The following is a 25,930-nucleotide window of genomic DNA, read 5'->3' as shown; positions in this document are numbered from 1 at the left end:
AATTAATCAGTGGAACAACTTGCCTCCAGAAGTTGTGAAGGCTCCAACACTGGAAATTTTTAAGAAGATGTTGGATAACCATTTGTCTGAAGTGGCACTATAGGGTTTCCTGCCTGGGCAGTGGGTTGGACTAGAAGACCTCCAAGGCCCCTTCCCACTCTGTTATTCTCCTCTCTTCTCTTCTATTCCTAATTCTATTAATTCCTTTCCTTTCCTTTATTTATTTATTCTATTCTATTCACTATTCTATTCTATTCTATTTTCTATTCTATTCTATTTTCTATTCTATTCTATTTTCTATTCTATTCTGTTCTATTCCATATTCTATTCTATTCTATTCATTATTGTATTCTATTCAATTTTCTATTCTATTGTTCCATATTTCTATTCTATTCTATTCTCCTCCTCTCCTCTTCTTCTCTCCTCTTCTCCTCTTCTCTTCTCTTCTCTACTCTTCTTGTCCCTTCCTTTCCTTTTCCATTTCTATTCTATTCTATTCTATTCTATTCTATTCTATTCTATTCTATTCTATTCTATTCTATTCTATTCATTGTATTGTATTGTATTGTATTGTATTGTATTGTATTGTATTGTATTGTATTGTATTGTATTGTATTGTATTCATTATCATATTCTATTCTATTTTCTATTCTGTTCTGTTCTATGGCTCCACCTCGCCGCTCTCGGGCGGACCAGCCCTCCCGTTTTAATACTCCGTCTCCCAGGGTGCCTTTCGGCGACTTCCGGCAAGGAGCGTCGTGCGCCGCCGGACTGCCTTTCCCGTCGTGCCTCGGGGCGGGAGCTCCTCCCTTTCCGGCGAGCGGGCGGCCCGGCGGCTCCTTGCGGGAAGGCGGGGGCCGCATCCAACACGCCCCTCGGCCGCTGAGCTGCGCTGCCCGCCCGCCTCGCCCGCCCGCCTCGCCCTCGCCATGTCCGCCCTGGAGAAGCAGCTGCAGCTCGGCCGCCTGCCCCCCCGCCCGCCGGGCCCCGCCGGAGGCAGCAGCCAGGCCCCTCCCAAGATGCGCATGGGGTAAGGGCGGCCGCGGTGACGTCACGGGAGGCCGCCGCGGTGACGTCACGGGAGGCCGGCGGTGACGTCATGGGTGCTGGGAGTGGGACGCGGAGGAGGGGGCGGGGGGGAGGAGGAGGAGGATGGGGTGTGGGGGGGGGAACGCCGAATGGACCCAGGGCCCTCCGGGGATGCTGGACTACAACTCCCATTATCCCCAGCCAGCCCGGCTAGGGCGTTGCCGGGCTCCCACTTGGCCCAAAATCTCACTGGATTTGATTCCATGGATCAGCCGCCCATTAATTAGAGATTAGCCTATGGAGGGTCTCCCCCCCCACAGCTGGATCATGAGGAGGGTCTCTCCCCCCCCCACAGCTGGATCATAGGATCTCCCCCCCTTGGATCATGGGGAGTGTCTCCCCCCCTTGGATCATAGGATCTCCCCCCCTTGGAACATGGGAGGGTCTCCTGCCAGCTGGATCATAGGATCCCCCCTTGGATCATGGGGAGGGTCTCCCCTCCTTGGATCATGGGGAGGGTCTCCCCCCCTTGGAACATAGGATCTCCCCCCCTTGGATCATGGGAGGGTCTCCTGCCAGCTGGATCATAGGATCCCCCCTTGGATCATGGGGTCTCCCCCCCCCCTTGAATCTAGGGAGGGTCTCCCCCCAAGCTGGATCATGGGGAGAGTCTCAGCTGGACCACAGCCCATTTTTCCCCCTTGGGTGCCTGATCCCTCCTAACTGCCCCTCCCCTTGAAAGACCCCCCCCCTTTGCTTTCCCACCCCCAACCCCCATCCTCATCCTACCCTGTTTCCATCCCGCTCTCACCATCTCCAACCAGTCATGGGGGCTGCTCTAAGACGCCAGACATGCTCCCTTTGACGGTGTGTGTGTGTGTGTGTAAGGGAAAAAGATCCCTAGGAGAACCAGCACCATGGATAGAGCTCCCCACCCCATCCATGGACTCCCAACCCCTCCAACCTGTAGGGTGGGGAGTAAGGCCTGGAGGATGGATGCTGTGGGCGGGGGGGTAGGGGGGAAGGGGTTGGGGGCCCCTGTTGGGAAATGCATTCGGGGGTTCTTTATACTCTACACATGTGAATCATGCAGTTGTTGAGTAAATTGGGCTTTCCCCCTTTGACTTTGCGTGTCGGGATCCACTGCGAAGTTTACAAATGTGATCACATGAACAGTCAAGCTTAGAGAGCATCACGTCCTCCTCCTCCTCCTTCTCTCCACAAACCCCTCTTCTTTTCAGCACTGATGATGTAACCTAGTTGGGTCATGAAATGTCTGCATGAAAACAGCCAAGCTCAGAGAGCACCAAGGACCCCATTGTTCTCCTCCTCCTCCTCCTCCTCCTCCTCCTCCTCCTCCTCCTCCCTCTTCCTCCTCCTCCTCCTCCTCCTCTTTTTTTCCCACTAGTGATGTTAGCTAGTTGGGTAATGAAACATCTTCAAGAATACAACCAAACTCAGAGAGCACCAAGGATCCCACATTCCACTCCCTTCCAGCACTGATGATGTTTTCTAGCTGGGTAATGAAACGTCTGCAGGAAAACCAACAACCTCAGAGAACATCAAGGACCCAGTCCTCCTCCTCCTCCTCCTCTCTATACACTCCACTCCCTTCTAGCACTGATACTGTACCCTAGTTGGGCCCTGAAACGTCTGAAAGAAAAGAACGAAGTTCAGAGCACCAAGGACCCCATAGTTCTCCTCCTCCTCCTCCTCCTCAAACCTCACTCCTTTGTAGCACTGATGATGTAACCTAGTTGGGTCATGAAATGTCTGCAAGAAAACCACCAAGCTCAGAAAGCTTGGGGACCCCACAATTCTCCCCCTCCCCCTCCTCGAACCCCTTCCTCCTCCCCCTCCATCATTAATTTTTCCAAGGGGTCCCATGAGAAACTTGAACTTGAAACTTGAACTGTTGGGGAGGGCCAAACCAATAGGGTGTATGAAATTGCGTAGGCATAAATAAGTGGTTGCCTTCTAAATAAAAGCCAAATGGATAAATTAACTCTAGAATTAAAAGATAAAGAAGACTCAAAGTATTTTATAGTATGGAATAGATGGTATCAGTGGATAAACCAAAGGAAAAAAGGGTAAAGATAAGAATTAGAGGAAATGAAAAAAAAATGCGCCGTCAGATAGATAGAAAAGGTAAATAAGTCACCGTCTGTAGATTTGTATATATGTGTTTTATATAATCATATGTACTTAGTTTGTTAAGTGTAATTATGGATTGAAAATGTAAATTTTAAGAGAAAATTTGTATATTCTCTCTCTTCGTTTTTGTTTGTTAATATTTTTAAATTCAATAAAGTTTGTTTTTAAACTGAAAAAAAAAAAAAGCCATCTATGGGGACCTGGGCAGAGCCAGCCAAAGCCCCAAATTTAGCCTGGAGGCCATAAAATTCCCAGGTCTGTTTTAGAGTCTTTTTAAAAAAATAAAAATAAAAATCTAATGGCTCCCTCATCCCTTGATGGTGGTTGGACTCAGATGAAGATTTGTAAAAAGTTAAATACCTTCTTTTCCTTTTTTTCCCAGACCTGGAAGGAAGCGCGATTATAGTCCCGTTTCTTGGAACCAATATTTTGAATCTATGGAAGATGTCGTGGTTGAGACCGACTCCGGCAAGGATATATCCTTTTCTTTTGGCCTCTTGCTTTACTTATTCCACTTGCCGACTCTGGATTAGGCGGTTAATATTTAAAGCTAAGGATTGTCCCAGCTCCGTTCAGGTCACACGTGTTTTTGCTAGCCTAATCTTTTCCCCTTTTAAATGTAAATTTTAATTTGTTTTTAAATTATTGGGTGTTTTAAATTTGTCTCAGCCAAATTATTTAATTCGTTTTTATTCTATTTTAAATTTTTGTATTTATGTGTTTTATTCTGTGGCTATTCATCGCCCTGAGTCCTTCGGGAGTAGGGCAGTATATAAATCCAATAAAGTAAATCCAATAAAGAAAGAAAGAAAGAAAGATGGCTTTCGAATTAAAAACGCAAAACCACTGTGGGCCAGCCATTGCTTCCTTTTTGAAATCAAGAAGAAAGCTATAGGCCTTATAAGTCACCTCTATTAATTAATACAGGTTGTCCTCTCATTACGACAAATCACTTAGCAATTCTTCGTAGTTACGGTTAACCTCCTTAGGGGTACTTCCAACCCCCTAACCCTCTTGGTTGCTCTTCTCTGCACTCTTTCTAGAGTCTCCACATCTTTTTTACATCGTGGTGACCAAAACTGGATGCCGGATTCCAGGTGTGGCGTTATTACCAAGGCCTTATAAAGTGGGATTAACACTTCACATGATCTTGATTCTATCCCTCTGTTAACGCAGAGGGATAGAATCAAGGATCAAGGTTGGAATGGGAGGAAAGGGAAGAGAATACAGAAGGGAATAGAATAGGAATAGGAATAGAATAGAATAGAATAGAATAGAATAGAATAGAATAGAATAGAATAGAATAGAATAGAATAGAATGCAGAATAATTAGAATAGAAATAGAATAGAATAGAATAGAATAGAATAGAATAGAATAGAATAGAATAGAATAGAATAGAATAGAAGAAAAATGTAGAATAGAATAGAATATGTGGAGTGGAATGGAATGGAATAGAATAGAAAAGAATAGAATAGAAGAAAAATGCAGAATAGAATAGAAATAGAATAGAATAGAATAGAATAGAATAGAATAGAATAGAATAGAAGAAAAATGCAGAATAGAATAGAATATGTGGAGTGGAATGGAATGGAATGGAATGGAATGGAATGGAATGGAATGGAATAGAAGAAAAATGCAGAATAGAATAGAAATAGAATAGAAATAGAATAGAATAGAATAGAATAGAATAGAATAGAATAGAAGAAAAATGCAGAATAGAATAGAATATGTGGAGTGGAATGGAATGGAATGGAATGGAATGGAATGGAATGGAATGGAATAGAAGAAAAATGCAGAATAGAATAGAAATAGAATAGAATAGAAAGAATAGAATAGAATAGAATAGAATAGAATAGAAGAAAAATGCAGAATAGAATAGAATATGTGGAGTGGAATGGAATGGAATGGAATGGAATGGAATGGAATAGAAAAGAATAGAATAGAATAGAATAGAATAGAAGAAAAATGCAGAATAGAATAGAATAGAAATAGAAAGAATAGAATAGAATAGAAAGAATAGAATAGAATAGAATAGAAGAAAAATGCAGAATAGAATAGAATAGAAATAGAAAGAATAGAATAGAATAGAAAGAATAGAATAGAATAGAATAGAATAGAATAGAATAGAATAGAATAGAAGAAAAATGCAGAATAGAATAGAATATGTGGAATGGAATGGAATAGAATAGAATAGAATAGAATAGAATAGAATAGAAGAAAAATGCAGAATAGAATAGAATAGAATAGAATAGAATAGAATAGAATAGAATAGAATAGAATGCAGAATGGAAAGGAATAGGAATAGGACAGAGATGGAAGGGACCTTGCAGGTCTTCTAATCCAGCCCCTGCTCAAGCAGGAGAACCTACAGCATCTCACACAAATGACTGTCCAGTCTCTTCTTAAAAACCTCCAGTGGTGGAATGCCCACGATTTCTGGTGGCAAGCTGTTCCCCTGGTTAATTGTCCTCACTATTAGGAAGTTTCTCCTTAAGGCCAGGTTGCTTCTCTCCCTGATTAGTTTCCATCCATTGCTTCTTCTCCTGTCTTCAGGTGCTTGGGAGAATAGCTTGACCCCCTCCTCTTCATGGCAGCCCCTCAAATACTGGAACACTGCTATCATGTCACCCCTAATTCTTCTTTCCATCAGACTAGCCAGACCCCAAAACCCATTCTTCATATGGTTTACTCTCCAGGAGACTAGGTCCCTTCTGGCCCTAGGATTCTATGATTCCGTGCAGTAGTATTATATCTTCCCCCTCCTTTATCCCTTAACCTCAAGTCTTCCCAGAGAAGGTTGTCCTTCCTTCCTTAACTGTTCATACACTTTTCGAGTGTACAAGAGTGGCTCCGAAGGTCCAGTGTTGCTCCTTCTTCACGGTGGAGGCCATTCCGCGCTCTCCTGGGCCGTCTTCACCGTAAGTCCCCTGTTTCTTTGTTTCTTGATCAGAAATAATAATAATAATAATAATAATAATAATAATAATAATAATAATAATAATAATAATAAAGAAGAAGAAGAAGAGGAAGTATTTAAAGTAATTAAGGGTAACAGTGATACCCATCGTCATCGGGGCACTTGGTACCATGTCCAAGAATTTTATAAAATACATCAACAAATTGCAGCTTCCTGCAATAACGCCAGTGGAACTGCAAAAGACTGCGCCACCCGGAACTTCGTACATCTTAAGAAGATACTTGGTTGATACCTAGGACGCTGGCAGCAACCCGTATCAACCATCAGTGCCAGTTACTCATATTTGTGACACATTTTTAAATGTTCAGCTGACTGAGTTTCATGTTTAATAGAATAAAACACAACAACAACAACAACAACAACAATAATAATAATAATTATTATTGATGTACATGGATGATTTGAAGCTGTTTCAACAAAAGCTGAACTGAATTTATTAATTGAAAACACAAAAGAATTCAGCCAAGACATCGGTATGCAGTTTGGAATTGACAAATGTGCAACAATAGCAACCAAAGCAGGCAAGATCAAAGAAGAGGATGGAATAGAACTAGAGAATGAAGAAATGATAAAGGCAGTAAAATCAGAAGAAGGCTACAAGTACTTGGGGATTTTAGAAGCCTCTGACTTAATGCATAATAAAGTCAAGGAATTAACTTCAGCCAAGTACATTTGGCAAATTCGTAAGATATTAATGTCCAAATTGAGTGGAGGAAACATCATAAAAGCCATAAATACCTGGGCTATACCTGTGATTAGATACTCTGCAGGAATAATTGACTGGACCCAGATGGAGTTAGACTATTTGGACAGAAAAACAAGGAAGCTTATGACAATGAATCATGCCTTGCACCCTAAAAGTGATGTTGACCGATTATATTTACCAAGAGCAGAAGGTGGTCGAGGACTCCTACAAGTAAAGCAGACGGTGGAAGAAGAAAAATGCAGCTTGAATGATTACATCCAGAAAAGTGAAGAACCAATGATTAAGGAAGTAAATAAAGGAGGCCTTTTAAAGACAACTAAAACAAAAGCAGAATATAAGAAAGAAGTAATTGAGCAGCGAGCTGAAAATTGGAAACACAAAGCTCTGCATGGCCAATACTTGAAAAGTATTGAAGGCAAAGCTGACCAGAAACTAACTTGGAACTGGTTAAGATCAGGAGTACTGAAAAAAGAAACAGAAAGCTTTATTTTGGCAGCTCAAGAACAAGCCCTAGCCACAAACTGCATGAAGGCAAAAATTCAACATGTTACCAGCAACAGCAAATGCTGCCTCTGCAATGAGAAAGATGAGACAGTTGACCACCTGATCAGTGGGTGCAGCAAAATTTCACAAACTGACTACCTACAATGCCATGACCGCGTTGCTAAGATCATTCACTGGAAATTGTGCCAGAAGTTTGGATTTGAGTACAGCAAAAACCACTGGGAACATCAGGTGGAGAAAGTTTTAGAGAATGAGAAACTCAAGATCTTGTGGGACTTTAGGATTCAGACTGACAGGCACTTGGTCCACAACACACCTGACATAACAAGAGTTGAAAAGAAAAAAGTATGGTTCATTGACATTGCAATACCTGGTGATGCACGGATTGAAGATAAGCAGCAAGAAAAAAATCACAAAGTACCGGGACTTACAAATTGAAGTTGAGCGACTGTGGAAAAAGAAATCGTGTGTTGTCCCGATTCTAATTGGAGCCCTCGGAGCAATACCCAAAGGGCTACCCCGCTATTTAGAAATCCTAAATTTGCCGGACTTGAACATTTTGACTCTACAAAAAACCACCTTACTCGGAACAGCTTACATCCTCCGACGATACCTTAACAGTTCCTAGGTCCTTGGTTAGGACTCGAGCTGCTGAGCTATTAACCAGCCTCAAAGGCTGTGAATCTCACCAAAGATTAAATAATAATAATAATAATAATAATAATAATAATAATAATAATAATACATATTCTTAATTCAGATGAATGCTTGCTTTAAAACCACCCCTCTACCCCACAAAGTGACTCTGGGCATGTTGCTCTACAGGCAGTCCTCGACTGAACGACCACAATTGAGCTCAGCGTTTCTTTCGTCAAGCGAGACGTTCATTAAGTGAGCTTTGCTCCCATTTTAGGACCCGCCACCATTGTTCAATGAATCACAGCGGTGATTAAATGAGTGACAAAAGTTGCTAACTGAATCCCTGCCGTTGTTAAGATAAGACGTTAAGTGGTCGTTAAGCGAATCTGGCTTCCTCCATTGAATTTGCTTGTCCAGAAAGGGATCGCGTGACCCCGGGATGCTGCGAATGTCATAAATACGAGTCAAAGTTGCCAAGCGTCCGAATTTTGACCCCGTGACCAACTGCGGGGGATGCTTCAACGGTCGTAAGTGCAAAAAACGGCCGTAAGTCACTTTTTTCAGTGACGTCGTAAGTTCGAATGGTCACTCAATGAACTGTCGTAAGTCGAGAACTGCCTGTACTCTGCCTTGTGGCATCTCGTTGACCAGGGGCACCTTCATTGGTTTACAACCCCTCCCCAGCTGTCGTTTTTATTTTTGCAGGAAAAGCTCCTTTTTGTGTTGTTCGTTTTTTTTTGGGTCACGCGCTCTTCCCAACAAAAACCTATTTTTAAAACAGCCTCTCAGCAGAAATGTCTCTTCATGGTGTCTGTGCCCAAATTAACACATTTGTATAAAAAGTGTGAAGTGGCAGGGATATATCATCAGGGTGTCATCGGCGGTGGGCATTGGCAAAGCTTCGTGCCCGGAGGGGGAGGGAATGGCCTGGGGGTGGGTGGGCATATGGAACACAAGTAGTCCTCGACTTACAACAACTCATTGAGTGACCGTTGCAGCGGCACTGAGAAAAATGAACATTTCTCACACTTACAACTGTTTCAGTATCCTCACGATCAGGTGATCCAAATTCAGACTCTTGGCCACCTGACTCATATTTATGACGGTCGCAGTGTCCCGGGGCGACCTTCTGACAAGCACAGTCACTGGGGAAGCCTGATTCACTTCACAACCGGGTTACTAATTTTATCAATGGCAGGGATTCACTTAACAACTGTGGCAAGGAAGGTCGTAAAATGGGACAGGACTAACAAATGTCTCGCTTAGCTGCAGAAATTTTGTGCTCGATTGTGGACATAAGTCGAGGACTACCTGTACTGAGGATTGACTTAGAGCAGTATTTCTCAACCTTGGCAATTTGAAGATGGTGTTTGGACCCAGCTCCCAAAACACGACAAACCCTCTGTATTTAAATCAATGATTCCTTTATTCGGAGCGCCAGCAGCCCCGGCATAAAGTTTCCCTCTCACCGCAGGCTAACAAGTCTGTCCGGGAGGGAGGTGAATAGTTGTCTGCCCCATCTATTCATCTGTGCCCCCTGCCTTTTATCTCCAGAGCCAGGGTGGGGCGTCGCTAGCAGCGGTGGCTCTTCCGTCCCGAGGACCGGCCCATAGATTTCCACTGCTCTCCTCTCCTCTGCCTTCTGCGCATCCGCATATCAGGCACAGGACCCAGCTGTTCCTCCTCCTCCTCATCAGCCACCTCCAGACCTGGGGGCTGTTGACCCTCCATCTGACGGCTGACGGACGGCCCAGGCTCTGCCTCTGTTTCCCTCTCTGTGCCAGCTCCATTCCCTCTTCCCCCTCGGAGCTCCCGGGTTGCCTTGATTCTGGCCCTGACTCCCACGCCTCCTCCTCTTCCTCCTCTGATTCGGCTGCTGGAGGGGCCAGCGGCCGACAGGCCACAACAAATGGATGGACTTCAACTCCCAGAATTCCCCAGCCACCAAAGCTGGCTGGGGAATTCTGGGAGTTGAAGTCCACCCATGTTCAACTTGCCAAGATCGAGAAGAATGGATGATTCTGGGGACTTTAACCTCTCTGATTTTACTCTAACTATTTGGGTCATCTTATCTTTTCTGCAGGCCGCCATCGTGAACCGTATCCAATGCAGGATCGTAGCTTTGGATTTAAGAGGACACGGTAAGCCGTTCCAAGCCCGAGACTTGATTCTTTTGGGGATTTTACAGGAAATCAGAGACGTTTTCTCGGCAGGAATGCAGGTAGTCCTTGACTTACAACAGTCCATTTAGTGACTGTTCAAAGTTACATTCTCAGCTTAGTCCAAATTAAGTCCAAAACAAATTCTCCGTAAACAGTCCTTCGGCCTTATCACCAACCTCTGTCTAATTTGGCACCCTGCCAAAGGCTTTTCTTGGCAAAAGTTTAGAAGCAAGAGACTCCAACAAGAAACAAATTTAACAACGTTGCTTTCCTACAAAGAGCCCAAGAGCCTTTGCTGCTCTTTTAAGCCTTCTGGGAAGGGCCAATCATCTCCTGGCCTTACTCCCAAGTCGTCCCTTTTGCTTTAGCTGCTCTTGTCTTCTGGCAGCTCTTCTCATGCATGCATTAGGAACAGGCTCCTCCTGTTCCTCTGCCTCTCTGCTGTCAGCCTCTGGAGGCTCCAGAGTCCGCGCATCACTCCCAGATGACCCTGGTCCCATCTCTACCTCTGACGCAGAGCCCTCGTCCGGGCCTTCCCCAGACTCCAGGACTGGCCCATGGTTCCCCCCCCCAGCCTCCTCACTGTCCAACTCCGCTGCCAGCTCCACGGGCTCCTGGCGGACCACAACAGGGGGAGAGGCTGGGCCTTGTATAGAGAGAGGGGAGACATTCTTTTTTTTTATTTATTTATTTTAAAAGTTTTACAAATACATTTCCCCCCCGTTTTTTCCCCCCCAAACCCTCCCTAACCCTCCCTCCCCCCATGACTTCCTCAAGATGAAATCCAAATCAAAATCACATTTTATAATACCATAACCCCTAACTATTCCACCCCCTATGTGCTATTCATTTCTTCGTAATTAACATTCAGTTATTCTATCCCTATATAATACATTCAGCTAAAAGCTATCTGATACTTCCTAGTTTGATATTTATTCTGCACATAATCTATCCACTTCTTCCACTCCCATGCATAAGTCTCTTGAGTCCGGTCTTTTAAGTATGCTGATATCTTCACCATTTCTGCAAAACTGGCCATCTTCAAAGTCCATTCTTGAATTGTAGGCACATCAACCCTTTTCCAATATTGACCAATCAGTAACCTGGCTGCTGTCACCATATACAATATCAATTTTGCTTCACCCACTGAAAAGCCCTTAACTATACCCAGTAAAAACAATTGAGGAGAAAATTGAATTTTTTTTCTTCAAAACATTTTGCATAACCCACCAAATTTTTATCCAAAAAGCCTTCGCTTTCTTGCAAGTCCACCATATATGATAATATGTAGCATCTAAACAATCACATCTCCAACATTTCGGTTGAACATTAGGATACACGCACGACAATTTCTTAGGATCTAAATGCCACCTATAGAACATTTTATAAAAATTTTCCCTCAAATCTCCCCAGAGAGGGGAGGCATTCTTAATTCAGGTGAATGCTTCTTTTAATTTGACTTGGTTTCGTTGCAGGTGAGACCAAAGTGCGGAATCCCGAAGACCTCTCTGCGGAGACCATGTCCAAGTATGTGGCTCCCTAATTTGGGGGGGAGAGGAAGGGGGTGTTTTAAAGTTTTCAATCTGGGGTTCGGTTGTCAAGTTTGGATACTCCCATCCTAGGGGACCAGTGGGGTCCCTTTGGCCAGTTGCTTGGCCACTGGGAGAACGAGCAAAATGGGTCTGGGGTCCCATCCAGCAGGATACGGCTTATGTTCTCCTGTTCTTACGTTCTCCTAGAGACGTTGGCAACGTGGTCGAAGTTATGTATGGCGACCTCTGCCCTCCCATTATGCTGATTGGACATAGCATGGGAGGGGCCATTGCTGTCCACACAGCAGCGTCCAACCTGGTGCCAAGCTTGTTGGGCCTCTGTATGATCGACGTGGTGGAAGGTAAGCCCACCAGGATGTTCTCCTCTGCATCAGCCTTTCCTAACCTTGCATTAGCCACGATGCATGTCAGTTTGTTTAACACTGAGTGTCCCTCTTGTCACTGGTGCAGGGACGGCTATGGATGCCCTCAACAGCATGCAGAACTTCCTTCGGAGTCGCCCGAAGACGTTCAAATCTCTGGAAAACGCCATCGAATGGAGGTAACGTTAGAACCATGTCGGTCTGTTTGTGCTTCCCATCCCAATAAGCCAACTTTGTGCTCTGTCTATGGATCTAGCCACTCAGAGTTGCTGCAAACTGTGAGCTGGGCGGCAAAAATAAAATCAACAATGGAATACAATTAACCAGTGGAATGGATTGGACAGCCGTTTGTCCAACACGGTATGGGGCTGTAATGGCGAACCTATGGCACACGTGCCACAGATGGCACGCAAAGCCATATCTGTGGGCACGTGAGCGTTGCCCTCGCTCAGCTCCAGCACGCATGTGGGTACCAGCCAGCTGATTTTCGGGCCTTCCAAGCCCGCCAGAAGTCGGGAAACAGGCTGTTTCCCGACTCCGGAGGGCCTCTTGGTGAGTTGGGAAGGCTGTTTTCGCCCTCCCCAGGCTCCTAGAAAGCCTCTGGAGCTTGGGGAGAGAGAAAAATGGGACTTCCAGTCCCACCAGAAGTCAGGAAACGGGCCGTTTCCGGCCTCCAGGTGGGTTGGGAAGGCTGTTTTCGCCCTGCCCAGGCTCCAAGAAAGTCTCTAGAGCCTGGGGAGGGTCTCCTGCTTGAGCAAGGGGTTGGACTAGAAGACCTCCAAGGTCCCTTCCAGCTCTGTGATTCTGTTAATTCTGTTACAAAGATATCAAGTGCCAACTCTGCAAAGAAGCTGAAGAAACAGTGGACCACCTGGGCAGCTGCTGCAAGAAGATCGCACAGATTGACTCCAAACAGCGGCATCACCAAGTAGCAACAATGGTGCATCTGCAAGAAATATCACTTGCCTGCAAGCAAGAACTGGGGGAAGACCGTAAAATAGAGAAAGAAATAGAAAATGAAGAAGCTAAATTGCTCTGGGACTTTAGAATTTTAACAGATTCTACTCTGGAAAGAGTGCAGAGAAGAGCAAGAAAGATGATTAGGGGACGGGAGGCTAAAACATATGATGAACGGTTGCAGGAACTGGGCCTGGCTAGTCTAGGGAAGAGAAGGACCAGGGGAGACAGGAGAGCATCTTCCAATATTTGAGGGGCTGCCAACAGAGAGGAAGGGGGGAGGGTCAAGCTATTCTCCAAAGCACCCGAAGGCCTGACAAGGAAGAATGGATGGAAACTGAACAAGGAGACATTCAACCTGGAAATAAGGAGGAATTTTCTGACAGTGAGAACAATCAACCCATGGAACAGAAGTTGCCTTCGCAAGTGGTGGGAGCTTCCATCACTGGAGGCTTTCAAGAAGAGACTGGACTGACATCTGTCAGAAAGGGTGTAGGCAAGGTCTCTTGCTTGGGCAGGGGGTTGGACTAGATGACCTCCAAGATCCCTTCCAACACTGTTAAATCTGACTCTGCTGCTAGATCTGCCGGCATCTGACGGGCCACAACACACTTCCATCCAACACCAACATCTTCCTTGGTCCTAGGTATAGAAAAAAAATTCCAAGTCCAGTCTGAACATCTGGCTGAGCGTGCGACGAATCAAAATAAACGATAATAAAAAGAAAACTAGAGACGGGGAGTTCCACATCGGTTACTTTGCCTTTCTCTGAGAGGGGACAGGTGGGACTTAATTCAAAATTCAGCAAATCATCTTTGCTGTTAAAAAAAAAAAAAGAAGGAAAATTAAAATGGCACTTGGGGATTCCGTGTGGGTGACGACTTCTTGTGTGTTTTTTTTTTCCTAGTGTGAAGAGTGGGCAGATCCGAAATCTCGACTCCGCCAGGGTGTCCATGTTCGGCCAAGTCAAACAGTATGTCGACCTTTTTTTTAAACCTCCCTTCCCTGCCTTCTTACGTACATGAAAATCCTTGCATCTGGGCCCTTTTGATGGAGCTCAGGGTTTGCTTGCAAGCGTTTCATTACCTAACTGGGTACCATCATCAATGCAAGGGATGGTGGGATATGCTCTGTATATAGAACTAGCTGGAAACCTGTCCTTCACTACGAAACTATGTGCTCGGGCTTGATAAATTGACACTTGCAGCCTGAAACTTAATGTAGAATGTGTAGCTCCGTAGCGTCAGAGTGTGTTAATATAATGCAACTGGCAGTTGGAACAGAGTGGGAAGGGGAGTAGAAGGTCCTAGTCCGCAGCATCCATCGGTATTCATCTGGCTAGCATCCTGTCAGTGTGTGAGAGAGTTGAGGGGTGTTTGGAAACTCAAACAGTATTGGCTGTGTGAGCAAGAAGGAGACAGGAAGGAGGCTGGGCACGGCTTAAGCTCAAGTGTTTTGCAGTAAAGCTGCTTGCTGCTGTGAAAGTAAAACTGAAAGTGAAACTCCTCTCCTCTGCTTGTGTTTTGCATTCGGAACAGATTTCTTTTCAGGTGGGGAGGGGGAGTAGAACTCCTTAGCATCAGAGCGTATTCATAATAATAAGAGGAAATACTAATGCTCTGATGGTCATTTCGAAAAATCCTTTCTTAGTGAGCACCTATAAGCCATGGGGAACATCCATGGCAAATTTCAAATTTGTAGGCTTTACAGTTCTGGAGATTTCATGATTACGGCGTGAGTGGTTTTCGCTTTTATATATATAGAATGGATTGCCCTGCCAGTGTTCGGTAGTTTTCTCCTTGGTAGTTCCTTGCTTAAGAGTATTGTTTTCTGCTTGATTGTTTGCAGGGTGTTAATCCCTGCTTATCTGGCTGCTGATTGTTGGAGAGGAAGTGTTATGGTCTGTTGTTTCCTTCTTGGCTTTTTTATTGACTACTTTGAATGGTGTGTACTCGACTTATGACCACAATTGATCTCCAAATTTATGTTGCTAAGCGAGACATTTGTTAAGTGAGTTTCGCCCCATTTTACGACCTTTCTTGCCACAGTTATTAATTTGGCTTCCCCCATTGACTTTGCTTGTTGGAAGGTCGTGACCCCGAGACGCTGTGACCGTCATAATTATGAGTCAGCTGCCAAGGCCGTAAAGTGGGGCAAAACTGACTTAACAAATGTCCTCACTTAACCACAGAAATGTTGGGCTCCATTGCGGTCGTAAGTCGAGGACGTAAGCCTGGAAACACGGAGAAAGGGGCATGGCCATGAGCGAACCGTCCCAGGCATACGTTGACCTGGAGAATTGCTTCGGCGGGCAATTCCGAGATCCCGTCAACGTTCCTTTCGCTAGCCATAAAGATCTTTTTCCCGGAATTTTCTGGTGTTCTGAGCTTGCCAATCTGGAAGCTCTTCGTTTTCATCTCATTTTTCTTCACAAACTTTGCAAACTCAGGTGCGAAGAAGCCACGAGCCCCGGCGGCCCCCGAGCCATCGTGGAAGGGATTATAGAAGAGGAAGAAGAAGACGAGGAAGAGGAGGAGGGCGAAAACGGGCAGTCTCTCAACAAGAAGAAGAAAGACGACGACGTGGAGGTGAGAAACTTTTTAAAGCCATTTTCTATTTGCCACAATCTGGTCTTTTGCGTCTGAAGCCTGCGCAAAATTTTCTGGAGCTGAGATGCTCCAGTGTTAGAAGCAGTGGTGGGATTCTGCCGGTTCGAGCAAACCGGTAGTTAAATTGTTGGCTGGATCCGCCCCTCCCCTTCCCGCCCCTTCCAGGAGTCCCCATCCGCCCCATTTTCACTCCCAGGAGGCTGCAGGGAGGCCTACTAGGCCCAAACAGTGCACGGGGATGGGCCGTGCGTCCCATCCCCCCCCATGCCCCGTTTTTGCTCCTAGGGGGGTGCAGGAGGCCAAGTGCTGCCTGTCACACACCCCTGGCCACGCCTACCCTGGCCACGCCCACCCAGCCGGTCATTAGGGCAGAGAACCGGTTGTTAAATTATTTGAATCCCACCTCTGGTTAGAAGGCGTCATTCTGGATATATGGGTAGTCCTTCGCATACAACCATTCGTTTAGTGACCGCTCGTAGTGGCAAGCGCTCTGAAAAAAGTGACTTACGACCGTTTTTCACACTTAACGACCGTTGCAGCATCCCCAGGGTCACGTCGTCAAAATTCAGACACTCGGCAACTGGCATGGACTTATGACTGTTGCAGTGTCCCTGGTCCTGTGATCCTCTTGGCGACTTTCTGGGAAGCCAAGGAGCCCCATATTTCTGTTGCTAAGTGAGGCAGTAGTTAAGTGAGTTTTGTCCGGTTTTACGACCATTCTTGCCACAGTTGTTGAATCAATCAGATGTTACGTCAGTAAGTGAATCTGACTTTGCTTGTCAGAAGGTCACCAAAGATCACATGATCCCGGGACACTGCAACCGTCATAAATACGAGTCAGCTGCCGAGCTCCTGAATTTTGACCACAGGGAGGCTGCAACGGTCATAAGTGTGAAAACCGATCATAAATTACTTTTTTTCACTCCTGTTGTAACTTGGAACACTCACTAAACCAACTGTTGTAAGTCAAGGACTAGTCTGCTTACAACCACAACGAAGCCCCAACATTTCCGCCGTTAAGTGAGATATTTGTTAAGTGGATTTTACCTCATTTGACGACCTTCCTTGCCACCGTTGTTAAGTGAATCATTGCCATGGACGGGTTTGTAACTCAGTTATTAAGTGAAATCTGGTTTCCTCGTTGACTTTGCTTGTCCGAAGTTCTCAAGAGGTGGTGGATCATGTCATCTCTGGAAGGCTGCAACCTTCCGTCATAAATATGAACCAATTGAATCTTAAGTGTCCGAATTGCGATTGCCACGGTCCTAAATGTGAAAAACGGTCCTCAGTCTCCTTTTTTCCATCTCGTTGTAACTTTGAACTGTCACTAAACGGACTATGGTAAACCGAGGACTACCTATGAATACCGAACTGAGGCTCTCCTTGGGATAACTTTTAAACCCCCGAATAAATATCCGTGTGAATTGCAATCCCACTGGTATTTCCCGTAACTCCTAACGCAGAGGTCTTCAAACTTGGCGGCCTTAAGACTTGTGGACTTCGACTATTATTATGAACACGCTCTGATGCTAAGGAGTTCTACTCCCCCTCCCCACCTGAAAAGAAATCTGTTCCAAATGCAAAACACAAGCAGAGGAGAGGAGTTTCACTTTCAGTTTTACTTTCACAGCAGCAAGCAGCTTTACTACAGAACAGTTGAACTAAGCCGCGGCCAGGCTCCTTCCTGTTTCCTTGCTCAAATACTGTTTCACTTTCCAAACAGCCCTCTGATGCTAAGGAGTTCTACTCCCCCTCCCCACCTGAAAAGAAATCTGTTCCAAATGCAAAACACAAGCAGAGGAGAGGAGTTGAAGTCCACCAGTCTTAAAGCCGCCAAGTTTGAAGACCTCTGTCCTAGTGTCTGCTGCTTGCAAGCAACGCGGCTTCTCGGCCTCCTGCACGGTTGCATATTTGCCTTTTTTCTCTCCCCCTCCCCCCCCTCCAGACCAAGAAAGAAGCCACGTACACCTGGCGGATTGAACTGGCCAAAACGGAGAGATACTGGGAGGGCTGGTTCAGTGGTCTCTCCAACCTCTTCCTCAATTGCCCTGTTCCCAAACTGTTGCTTTTGGCAGGTAGGTGGGGCTGCCTCCCCCTCCTTCTTCTTCCCCTCCTCCTTCCAGGAATTCTTCCCTTCCCTCTGCAAGCGCCCAAAGACGGCTCTCCAACTTCCTGACGCTTATTTATTTATGTATTTATTTGTATCCCGCCTTTACTATTTTGGCAAATATTGCAAAGAGGCGAACCTATGCGGCACGCCTTCCTCCTGCTATTTCGCCTGCCCCACAACCACAATCCTAGGAGGTTGGGCGGAGAGAGAATGACTGGCCCAAAGTCACCTAGCCGGCTTTCGTGGCTAAGGCGGGACTAGAAGTCACGGTCTCCCACTCTCTAGACTGGCGCTTTAACCACTAAGCCAAACTGGCTCTCACAAATTTTTCCAATGTATTTTGCAGATGGGTTTACATGTGAGTATGTACAGGTAGTTCCCAAGTTACAACCATTTGGAAAGAAAGAACGAAAGAGAGGGAGGGAGGGAGGGAGGGATTGATTGATTAATGGATATTGAGTGGAGAAAGATGAATGATAGGAATGGATGAGAGAGAGAGAGAGAGGAGAAACAGATAGATGATGATAGATAGATAGATAGATAGATAGATAGATAGATAGATAGATAGATAGATAGATAGAAAAAAGGAGAGAGATAGGAGATGAGGATGGATGGATAGATGATAGATTGATAGAGAGAGATTAGATGATAGATAGATAAAAAGGGAGATAGAGATAGGAGATGATGGATGGATGGATGGATAGATAGATAGATAGATAGATAGATAAAAAGAGATATAGGAGATGATAATGGATGGATGGATAGATAGATATAAAAAAAGAGGAGAGATAGGAGATAGAGGGATAGATGATAGATTAGATGATAGATAAAAAGATAGGAGATGATGATAATGGATGGATTGATATATTGATTAGATGATAGATAGAAAAGATATAGGAGATGATAATGGATGGATTGATTGATTGATAGATTGATTAGATGATAGATAGAAAAGATATAGGAGATGATAATGGAAGGATAGATTGATAGAGATAGATAGATTAGATGATATAGATAGATTGATTGATTCAGAAATGCAAAGAATGAATTCAAAAGTTGGCAAGAGGATTGGATTAACATACAGGGGCCTCCCTTCTTTTCTCCCTCCCGTCCTCCGACTCCCCCCGTCCTTTTCTAGGTGTTGACAGATTGGATAAAGATCTCACCATTGGCCAAATGCAAGGTAAAAATCTTCAGCATTCCGATCTTTTTCTTCCTTTAAAAGAACTCAGTTTCTGCCCCCCAATGACTTGGCATCCAATCCCCAGCCTTCAATTCATTCATTCATTCATTCATTCATTCATTCATTCATTCAATAAATAAACCTACCGAGGCTATTTTCTGATGCATTAGCTGGATTCTCAAATGAGAAAAAGAGGCCACTTAAAGCACTGATTTCCTCAAATGTGTGTAGACGCTGAAAGAGAGCCGTGTTAGTGGCCCCAAATCATTAGTCTGGTCACCTTTTTCCAATTAACCAAGGTTATTAAAAGGTAAAGGTGAAGGTTCCCCTCGTACATATGTGCTAGTTGTTCCTGACTCTAGGGGGCGGTGCTCCTCTCCGTTTCAAAGCCGAAGAGCCAGCGCTGTCCAAAGACGTCTCCGTGGTCATGTGGCCGGCATGACTCAACGCCAAAGGCGCACGGAAAACGCTGTTCCCTTCCCACCAAAGGTGGTCCCTGTTTTTCTACTTGCATTTTTTACCTGCTTTCGAACTGCTAGGTTGGCAGAAGCCGGGACAAGTCACGGGAGCTCATCCCGTTACGCGGCACTCAGGATTCGAACCGCTGAACTGCCGACCTTTCGATCGACAAGCTCAGCATCTTAGCCATTGAGCCACCGCATTCCTTAAAAGGCGTTAGCTTTTTAAAAAATTGTTTAGTCAGAAAAGGGGCTATACTGGATCCTTGATTTTGGTCACGTATGCAGTTTCTTACTGTATTATCACTGCTACATTCTTGTGGGTACTTGTTAAGTGTGAGTTTTGGTACTCAGACTTCACAATTAATTTTTTTTTAAAAACCCCAGTCCTTTTATAGCCACGTTGGCAAGCAAAAGGGGTCCTTTCTCATTCTTTGTGTCACACAAACACAAATTATCTGTGTCATTACGCAAAGACACTTCACTTGCCAATTTTTTAAAAAAATTTTTGCTGCCATTTGTGTGAACTTCATCGCTGCCAATTTTGTTTTTTAATCCAGGATCTGTGAAATCACCCAGATTTAGCTGCATCCAATTATCTTGTCTCCATGTATTATTACACATTTTAATTTTATTTATGCTTTTGAATCCGTCTTGATTCTGGGCTTGTAGTCAGTCAATCAGTCAGGTTTTTTGTTTTTATTTTTTTTATATTTTATTTATTTATTGGTTCGATTTATATATGCTGCCCTTCTCTGGAGACTCAGGGTGGTTTACAATGCGTTAAGCAATAGCTTTCATACTTTTGTATATTTTATACAAAGACAGCTTATTGCCCCCACAATCCGGGTCCTCATTTCACCTACCTTAGAAAGGATGGAAGGCTGAGTCAACCTTGAGCCTGGTGAGATTTGAACTCGCAGTAATTGCTGGCAGCTGGCAGCTAAGTGCTACTTAACAGCACTTTAGTCCGCTGTGCCACCTATATTATAATATAGTATAGTACATTTATTACATTTTTATTTATTATATTTATTTATTGTATTATTTTATTGTATTATTTATTTATTATTTTATTTTATTTTATTTTATTTTATTTTATTTTATTTTATTTTATTTTATTTTATTTTATTTTATTTTATTATTTTTTCATGCCGCTCTTCTTCCCTATGTCAGGGTTCCAAGTAATAATCCCAGAGCAAGCCAAACTCCGAGGCAGGTGAATTCCTCAAAGATTACTTTTATTGGAAATATCAAATTGGCACAGAGCTGGTGAAAACCGACTCTGAAAACTCCCCCGGTTTTTCACCTCATGAAAAGTAAAAGATTTTCTACTTTCTCAAAACAATCAGTCCCACGGTCCAGTCGCTGTGCAGTCCGACAACTTCGGGGGGGGGGGGCATCACTCCACCTTCCTCCAAGCAGGTGCGAGAATGTCCTTGGTTCCCAAGAGAAAGTATTTTGTTTTGACTACAATAATCCCCTCGATCTCAAATCCCCCCTCCCTGATCACCTCAGTTCGTTCTTTCTTTCTTTCTTTCTTTCTTTCTTTCTTTCTTTCTTTCTTTCTTTCTTTCTTTCTTTCTTTCTTTCTTTCTTTCTTTTTCTTTCTTATATTATATTATATTATATTATATTATATTATATTATATTATATTATATTATATTATATTATATTATATTATATTATTTATTATATTTCTATACCGCCTTTCTCCCGTAGGACTCAAGGCGGTGTACAGTCAGTCAAGAAAAAATATAGATACACAAATATCATAAAATTGCTAATTAAAATTATTGTTATAACATAGTTTAACCCAATTAAATAGAACCTAAAATTAGATAACATTTTAAAAACATTCACATGTTCATGAATAGTGAAGAGTTCCAGTGGCAGCACTGAAGCGGACAAAATGGCTTCGGTCAGGCCAGCTTCAGGGTTGACGGCCTACAAGGTGACCCTTATCCTGGTGATGTTTGCTGAAGTTTCTGAGCTGGGCGGGTGAAACCGACTCAAAATCATCCAGCTGGCTTTGGTGGGATCCAGGCGGGACTTGAACTCATAATTTCCCAGTTTCTAGCCCGATGCCTTAGCCACTGGCCCAAACTCGGCTCTCTTCTCCCTTCCTGTTGTTCTGCCTTCCTTGTTGTTCTTCTCCCTTCCTGTTGTTCCCTTCCTGTTGTTCCGCCAGGCCGGACTATCAACACAATAGTTTTAAATTGGGGTATTTAAATTTTTTGGGGTTTTAAATCTGAGCCAATTTATTTAATTATTTTAAATTTTATATTGTTGTTTTGTCTGTGTTTTTAAATAGGCTGTACACCGCCCTGAATCCTTGGGGAGAAGGGCAGTATAGAAATAAAATTATTATTATTATTATTATTATTATTATTATTCCCTGCAGGGAAATTCCAGATCCAGGTTCTCCCACAGTGCGGCCACGCAGTCCACGAGGATGCTCCGGAGAAAGTGAGTAGGGTGGTCGTTTGACTTCTGTGTGCTGGATTCCAAATTAGGTTGCTCAAGGGGGAGCCTAAGCTGGTTGTCCCCCCACAACCCCGAGGGGTGAGTCCTTCAGCCCCCCAGAATTCCCCAACCAGCAGGGCCCTTGTTTTGGTTGCCACGGTATAGAAAAGACGTTGAACCATAGAAAGAGCGCAGAGAAGAGCCACTAACATGATTAAAAGGCCTGGAGACTAAAACTTACCAAGAATGGTTGTAGGAATTGGGTATGTCTAGTTTGACGAAAAGAAGGACCGGGGGGTGACTTGATAGCCGTCTTCCAATATTTGAGGGGTTGCCACAAAGAGGAGGGGGTCAAGCTATTTTCCAAACCACCAGAGGGCAGGACAAGAAGCAACAGATGGAAACTAATCAAGGCAACCTGGAATTAAGGAGAAACTTCCTAAGAGTGAGAACAATTAACCAGTGGAACAGCTTGCCACCAGAAGTTGTGTGGGCTCCGACACTCGAGGTTTTTAAGAAGAAACTGGATAGCCATTTGTCTGAAATGATATAGGTAAGGACAAAGATGGCTAACCTTTTTGCCATCGCATACCAAAAGCAGGGGGGAGTGGGGGGGGTTGTGCACCCATGTGCCCACACCCATAATTCTATTCGCCCCCCGCGCATGTGTGCGCGACCCCCACTTTTGGCACGCGATGGCAGAGTGGGCCCAGTAGGCCTGTTTTTCGCTCTCCCCAGAGCCTTTCTAGGAGCCTGGGGAGGGCGAAAACGGCCTTCCCCACCCCCACTGGAGGCCCTCTGGAGGCCGGAAACGGCCCGTTTGCCAACTTCTGGTCCCACCGGAAGGCCTGTTTTTTCACTCTCCCCAGGCTCCAGAACCTTTCTAGGAGCCTGGGGAGAGCGAAAAACAGACCTCCCTCCACCCGGCGGCCAGAAACAGCCTGTTTCCTGACTTCCGGTGGGCCCAGAAGGCCCAAAAATCAGCTGGCCGGTGCACGCATGCTCGCCGGAGCTGAGCTCGCGTGCCCACCGATATTACTCCGTGTGCCACCTGTGGCACACATGCCGTAGGTTCACCATCACGGGTATAGGATCTCCTGCTTGAGCAGGGGGTTGGACTAGAAGACCTCCAAAGTCCTTTCCAGCCCTAAGATTCTATGACACACCGTGTTTCCCTGAAAACAAGGCCCCGTCTTATATTTTTTTTGAACCCTGAAATAAGCGCTTGGCCTTATTGCCATGCCGATTGGGCATATTATCAGGGGGTGTCTTATTTTGGGGGGAAACAGGGTAGATGGATGATACATAGATAGATAGACAGACAGACAGACAGACAGACAGAGATAGTGAGACAGACAGGCATGACTGATAGATGGTTCATGGACAGACAGATCAATGGAACTACCTCCCGGTGTTGTGGGTATTATTATTATTAATTATTATTATTATTAATTTTATTTCTATACCGCTCTTCTCCTGAGGGACTCAGGGCAGTGTACAGCCTAATTAAAAACACAAAGAAGGTGCAGAATGCAGGGTTCCCAAATGTTTGGGGAGGGTCTATCCCAGGGAAAGGGGGAGAGCCTCTTTCATTCTCCCCACCACCACCCGGTCTCTCTCTTTCAGGTAGCGGAAGCCGTGGCAACGTTCCTGATCCGTCACAGGTTCACAGAGCCCATTGGCGGATTTCAATGGTAAGGCCGGCACTGGCGGTCACCCCCCACCCCACCCTGGACTTCACCGTAGTTAGTTTGGGGGGGGGGTCTTGAAATTGCCACAATCCCCCCAAGATAACAAGGGAGCTTGGAGGGACATGGCTGGCGTGGAGGACTCTACAGGTAGTCCTCGAATTACGACCATTCATTCAGTGACTGTTTGAAATTACAGCGGCGTTGAAAAAACTGACTTACGACTGTTTTTCACACTTATGACCGTTGCAGCCTCCCCGTGGTCATGTGATTTATATTCGGTTGGCAACTGGTTCATATTTGTGACGGTTGCAGCGTCCCGGGGTCATGCAATCCCTTTTTGCGACCTTCCGACAATAGGGAAGGCAGATTCACTTAACGAACGCACCAGTAACTAAACAACCGCAGCGATTCACTTAACAAGCGCAACAAAAACGGTCGTAAAACAGTGGCGAGCTGTCGTTTTCACAACGGCCTTAACAACAAAACTCGCTCGACAACAGAAACTTTCACGTTGAAATGTCGTAAGTCGACGACAATCCGTAATCCACGATACGGCAACGCTAAATCGAGGTACGCCAGCTGACACATCTCCTCTTTTCCTCCTTTTTTCGCAGTGTTTTTCCTTGTTAATACCCCCGGCGGGCCCTTCTGCACCTCTTGTAAATAAACCAACATCGGACGCACCGTGGCATGTCCCGTCTCCGTCTCCGTCTCCTTCCCATTATCCGCACTGACCCATCGGCACAAATCCTGTGGCAGAGAAACCGGGTCTCGGGCACGGCTCGGGTTTTCCGTTTCTCCCGCCATTTCATCCTGGCTGAGCCACCCTCCCGTTCCTTCGTCTCTTCCTGAGATCGTCAAGAAAATCCTGGCTTGTTTCTTCCTTAACTGCTCCCGGCGGCTAATCCGGGATGTCGGGTAAACTCAGGCTTTGGGAAAAAAAATCTCGGCAAACCTTCCTCGCTTCTTCGCCCACTCCCCGCTCGTGTGTACGTTGCCACTGTTTTCCGACAGCTGAGGTTTTATTCTCCCACGCATGAAGGGGGGGGAGCGGCCTTCCCCAAACCGGGCGCCATCCGAAACACCCGGCGCAACAGTTTCCAAAATTGCAACCCCAGCATGTCTGAACAGTGCCAGGCTGGGGTAGCCTCACCTGGCGAATTGTTTTCTCTGTGTCTGCAGTGTTTGGGCACCTTAAGACAGGGGGACTATAACTCCCAGAATTCTGGGAGTTATAGTTCCCCGGTGTCTTTAAAACCGCCGAACACACACGGCATGAGGAAGCCTGGCACAGCACAACCAGGAAAGGATGCTGCCCCTGTTGAACAACTGCCTGCTTAAATCATTTGCTGATCCTCCGTCAAACCGGTCCCCTCCCTTTTAGATCCAGATGCCGGAATGCAGCCAATTTTTTCGCGGCCACAAAAGGTTTCCAGATGTTGCCCCTGGAATCACTGGCTTTCCCTGGGAGATCACAGGCCAAACGCCTTCTTCCCTCTCCGAATCTGTCAACGCTTTTGTTTGGGAACAAGGGAGAGGGGGGGGAATTGGGGGGGGGATTGAGGAGAGGCATTATTCAGGGGCGGCTGCAGACCCCTCCCCTCCCCAAAGCCTCACTTTTTTCTTTTTCCTGTTCTTCACCTCTGGTGGCCAAACCGTTTTTGGGGAGTGGTGCCTTGAATTCAAATAAAGTGGAAAGAATCTGCAAAGAAGTCTGTGGTTTGTTTGTTTTTAAATTATGATTACCATCCGGCCAGATGTTCCGGCTGAATTTGGCATTTTAATCGACCTACGGCAGGGATGGCGAACCTTTTACAGACCGAGTGCCCAAACTCCCAACCCCAAAACCCACTTATTTATCGCAAAGTGGATAACGGACAATTCCAGCTGGTGACCACTTGGTGGCAGTGTTCTCCACTTCCCATGCTTGTAAAGGCCTCTTCATTTTTTTAAATTTAAGCTCCCTTGGCAGCCTTAAGCGTTCGCAGGGATTCACACCGGCCTTCGAACTCCTCCAGCAGCTTTCCCCTCTTAGCGAATTTCCCGTATGGAAATCTGTCACCTCCTTTACATACGATGAAACGATTTCGTGATCGTAGTCTGGATTCATTTATTGGGGTTAAGGCAGCATTTCTGCCCCCCTGCCCCCAGCAACTTTTAAGAGGCACAGAGTCCATGGTGGCTGGGGACATTCTGGGAGCTGAAGTCCATTCGTGTTGGCTTGGGTATTTATTATTTATTTATATATATATATATATATATATATATATATATATATATATATATATATATATATATATATATATATATATATATATAAAATTTCTATACCGCCCTACTCCCGGAGGACTCAGGGCGGTGAACAGCC

The 25,930-nt window shown here is 45.1% G+C and overlaps 1 protein-coding gene across 1 annotated transcript; it reads left to right on the top strand.

Moving 5' to 3' along the window:
- Window positions 1-754: 754 nt before the first annotated feature.
- Window positions 755-25,271, top strand: PPME1 (protein phosphatase methylesterase 1). Its single transcript, XM_087895720.1, has 14 exons — window positions 755-1,030; window positions 3,566-3,660; window positions 6,011-6,102; window positions 10,094-10,151; window positions 11,648-11,699; window positions 11,912-12,066; window positions 12,176-12,266; window positions 13,952-14,017; window positions 15,494-15,632; window positions 17,599-17,728; window positions 18,902-18,946; window positions 21,810-21,874; window positions 23,498-23,565; window positions 24,177-25,271. Exons 1-14 carry the CDS (start codon window positions 930-932, stop codon window positions 24,190-24,192), a joined length of 1,173 nt encoding a protein of 390 aa, XP_087751846.1. The 5' UTR covers window positions 755-929; the 3' UTR covers window positions 24,193-25,271.
- The last annotated feature ends 659 nt before the right edge of the window (window positions 25,272-25,930 follow it).

Source organism: Pantherophis guttatus, chromosome 5 (assembly GCF_059756535.1).
Source record: "Pantherophis guttatus breed Tessera chromosome 5, ASM5975653v1, whole genome shotgun sequence".
NCBI lineage: Eukaryota > Metazoa > Chordata > Lepidosauria > Squamata > Colubridae > Pantherophis > Pantherophis guttatus.
This window is presented reverse-complemented; position numbering and strand designations above follow the sequence as displayed.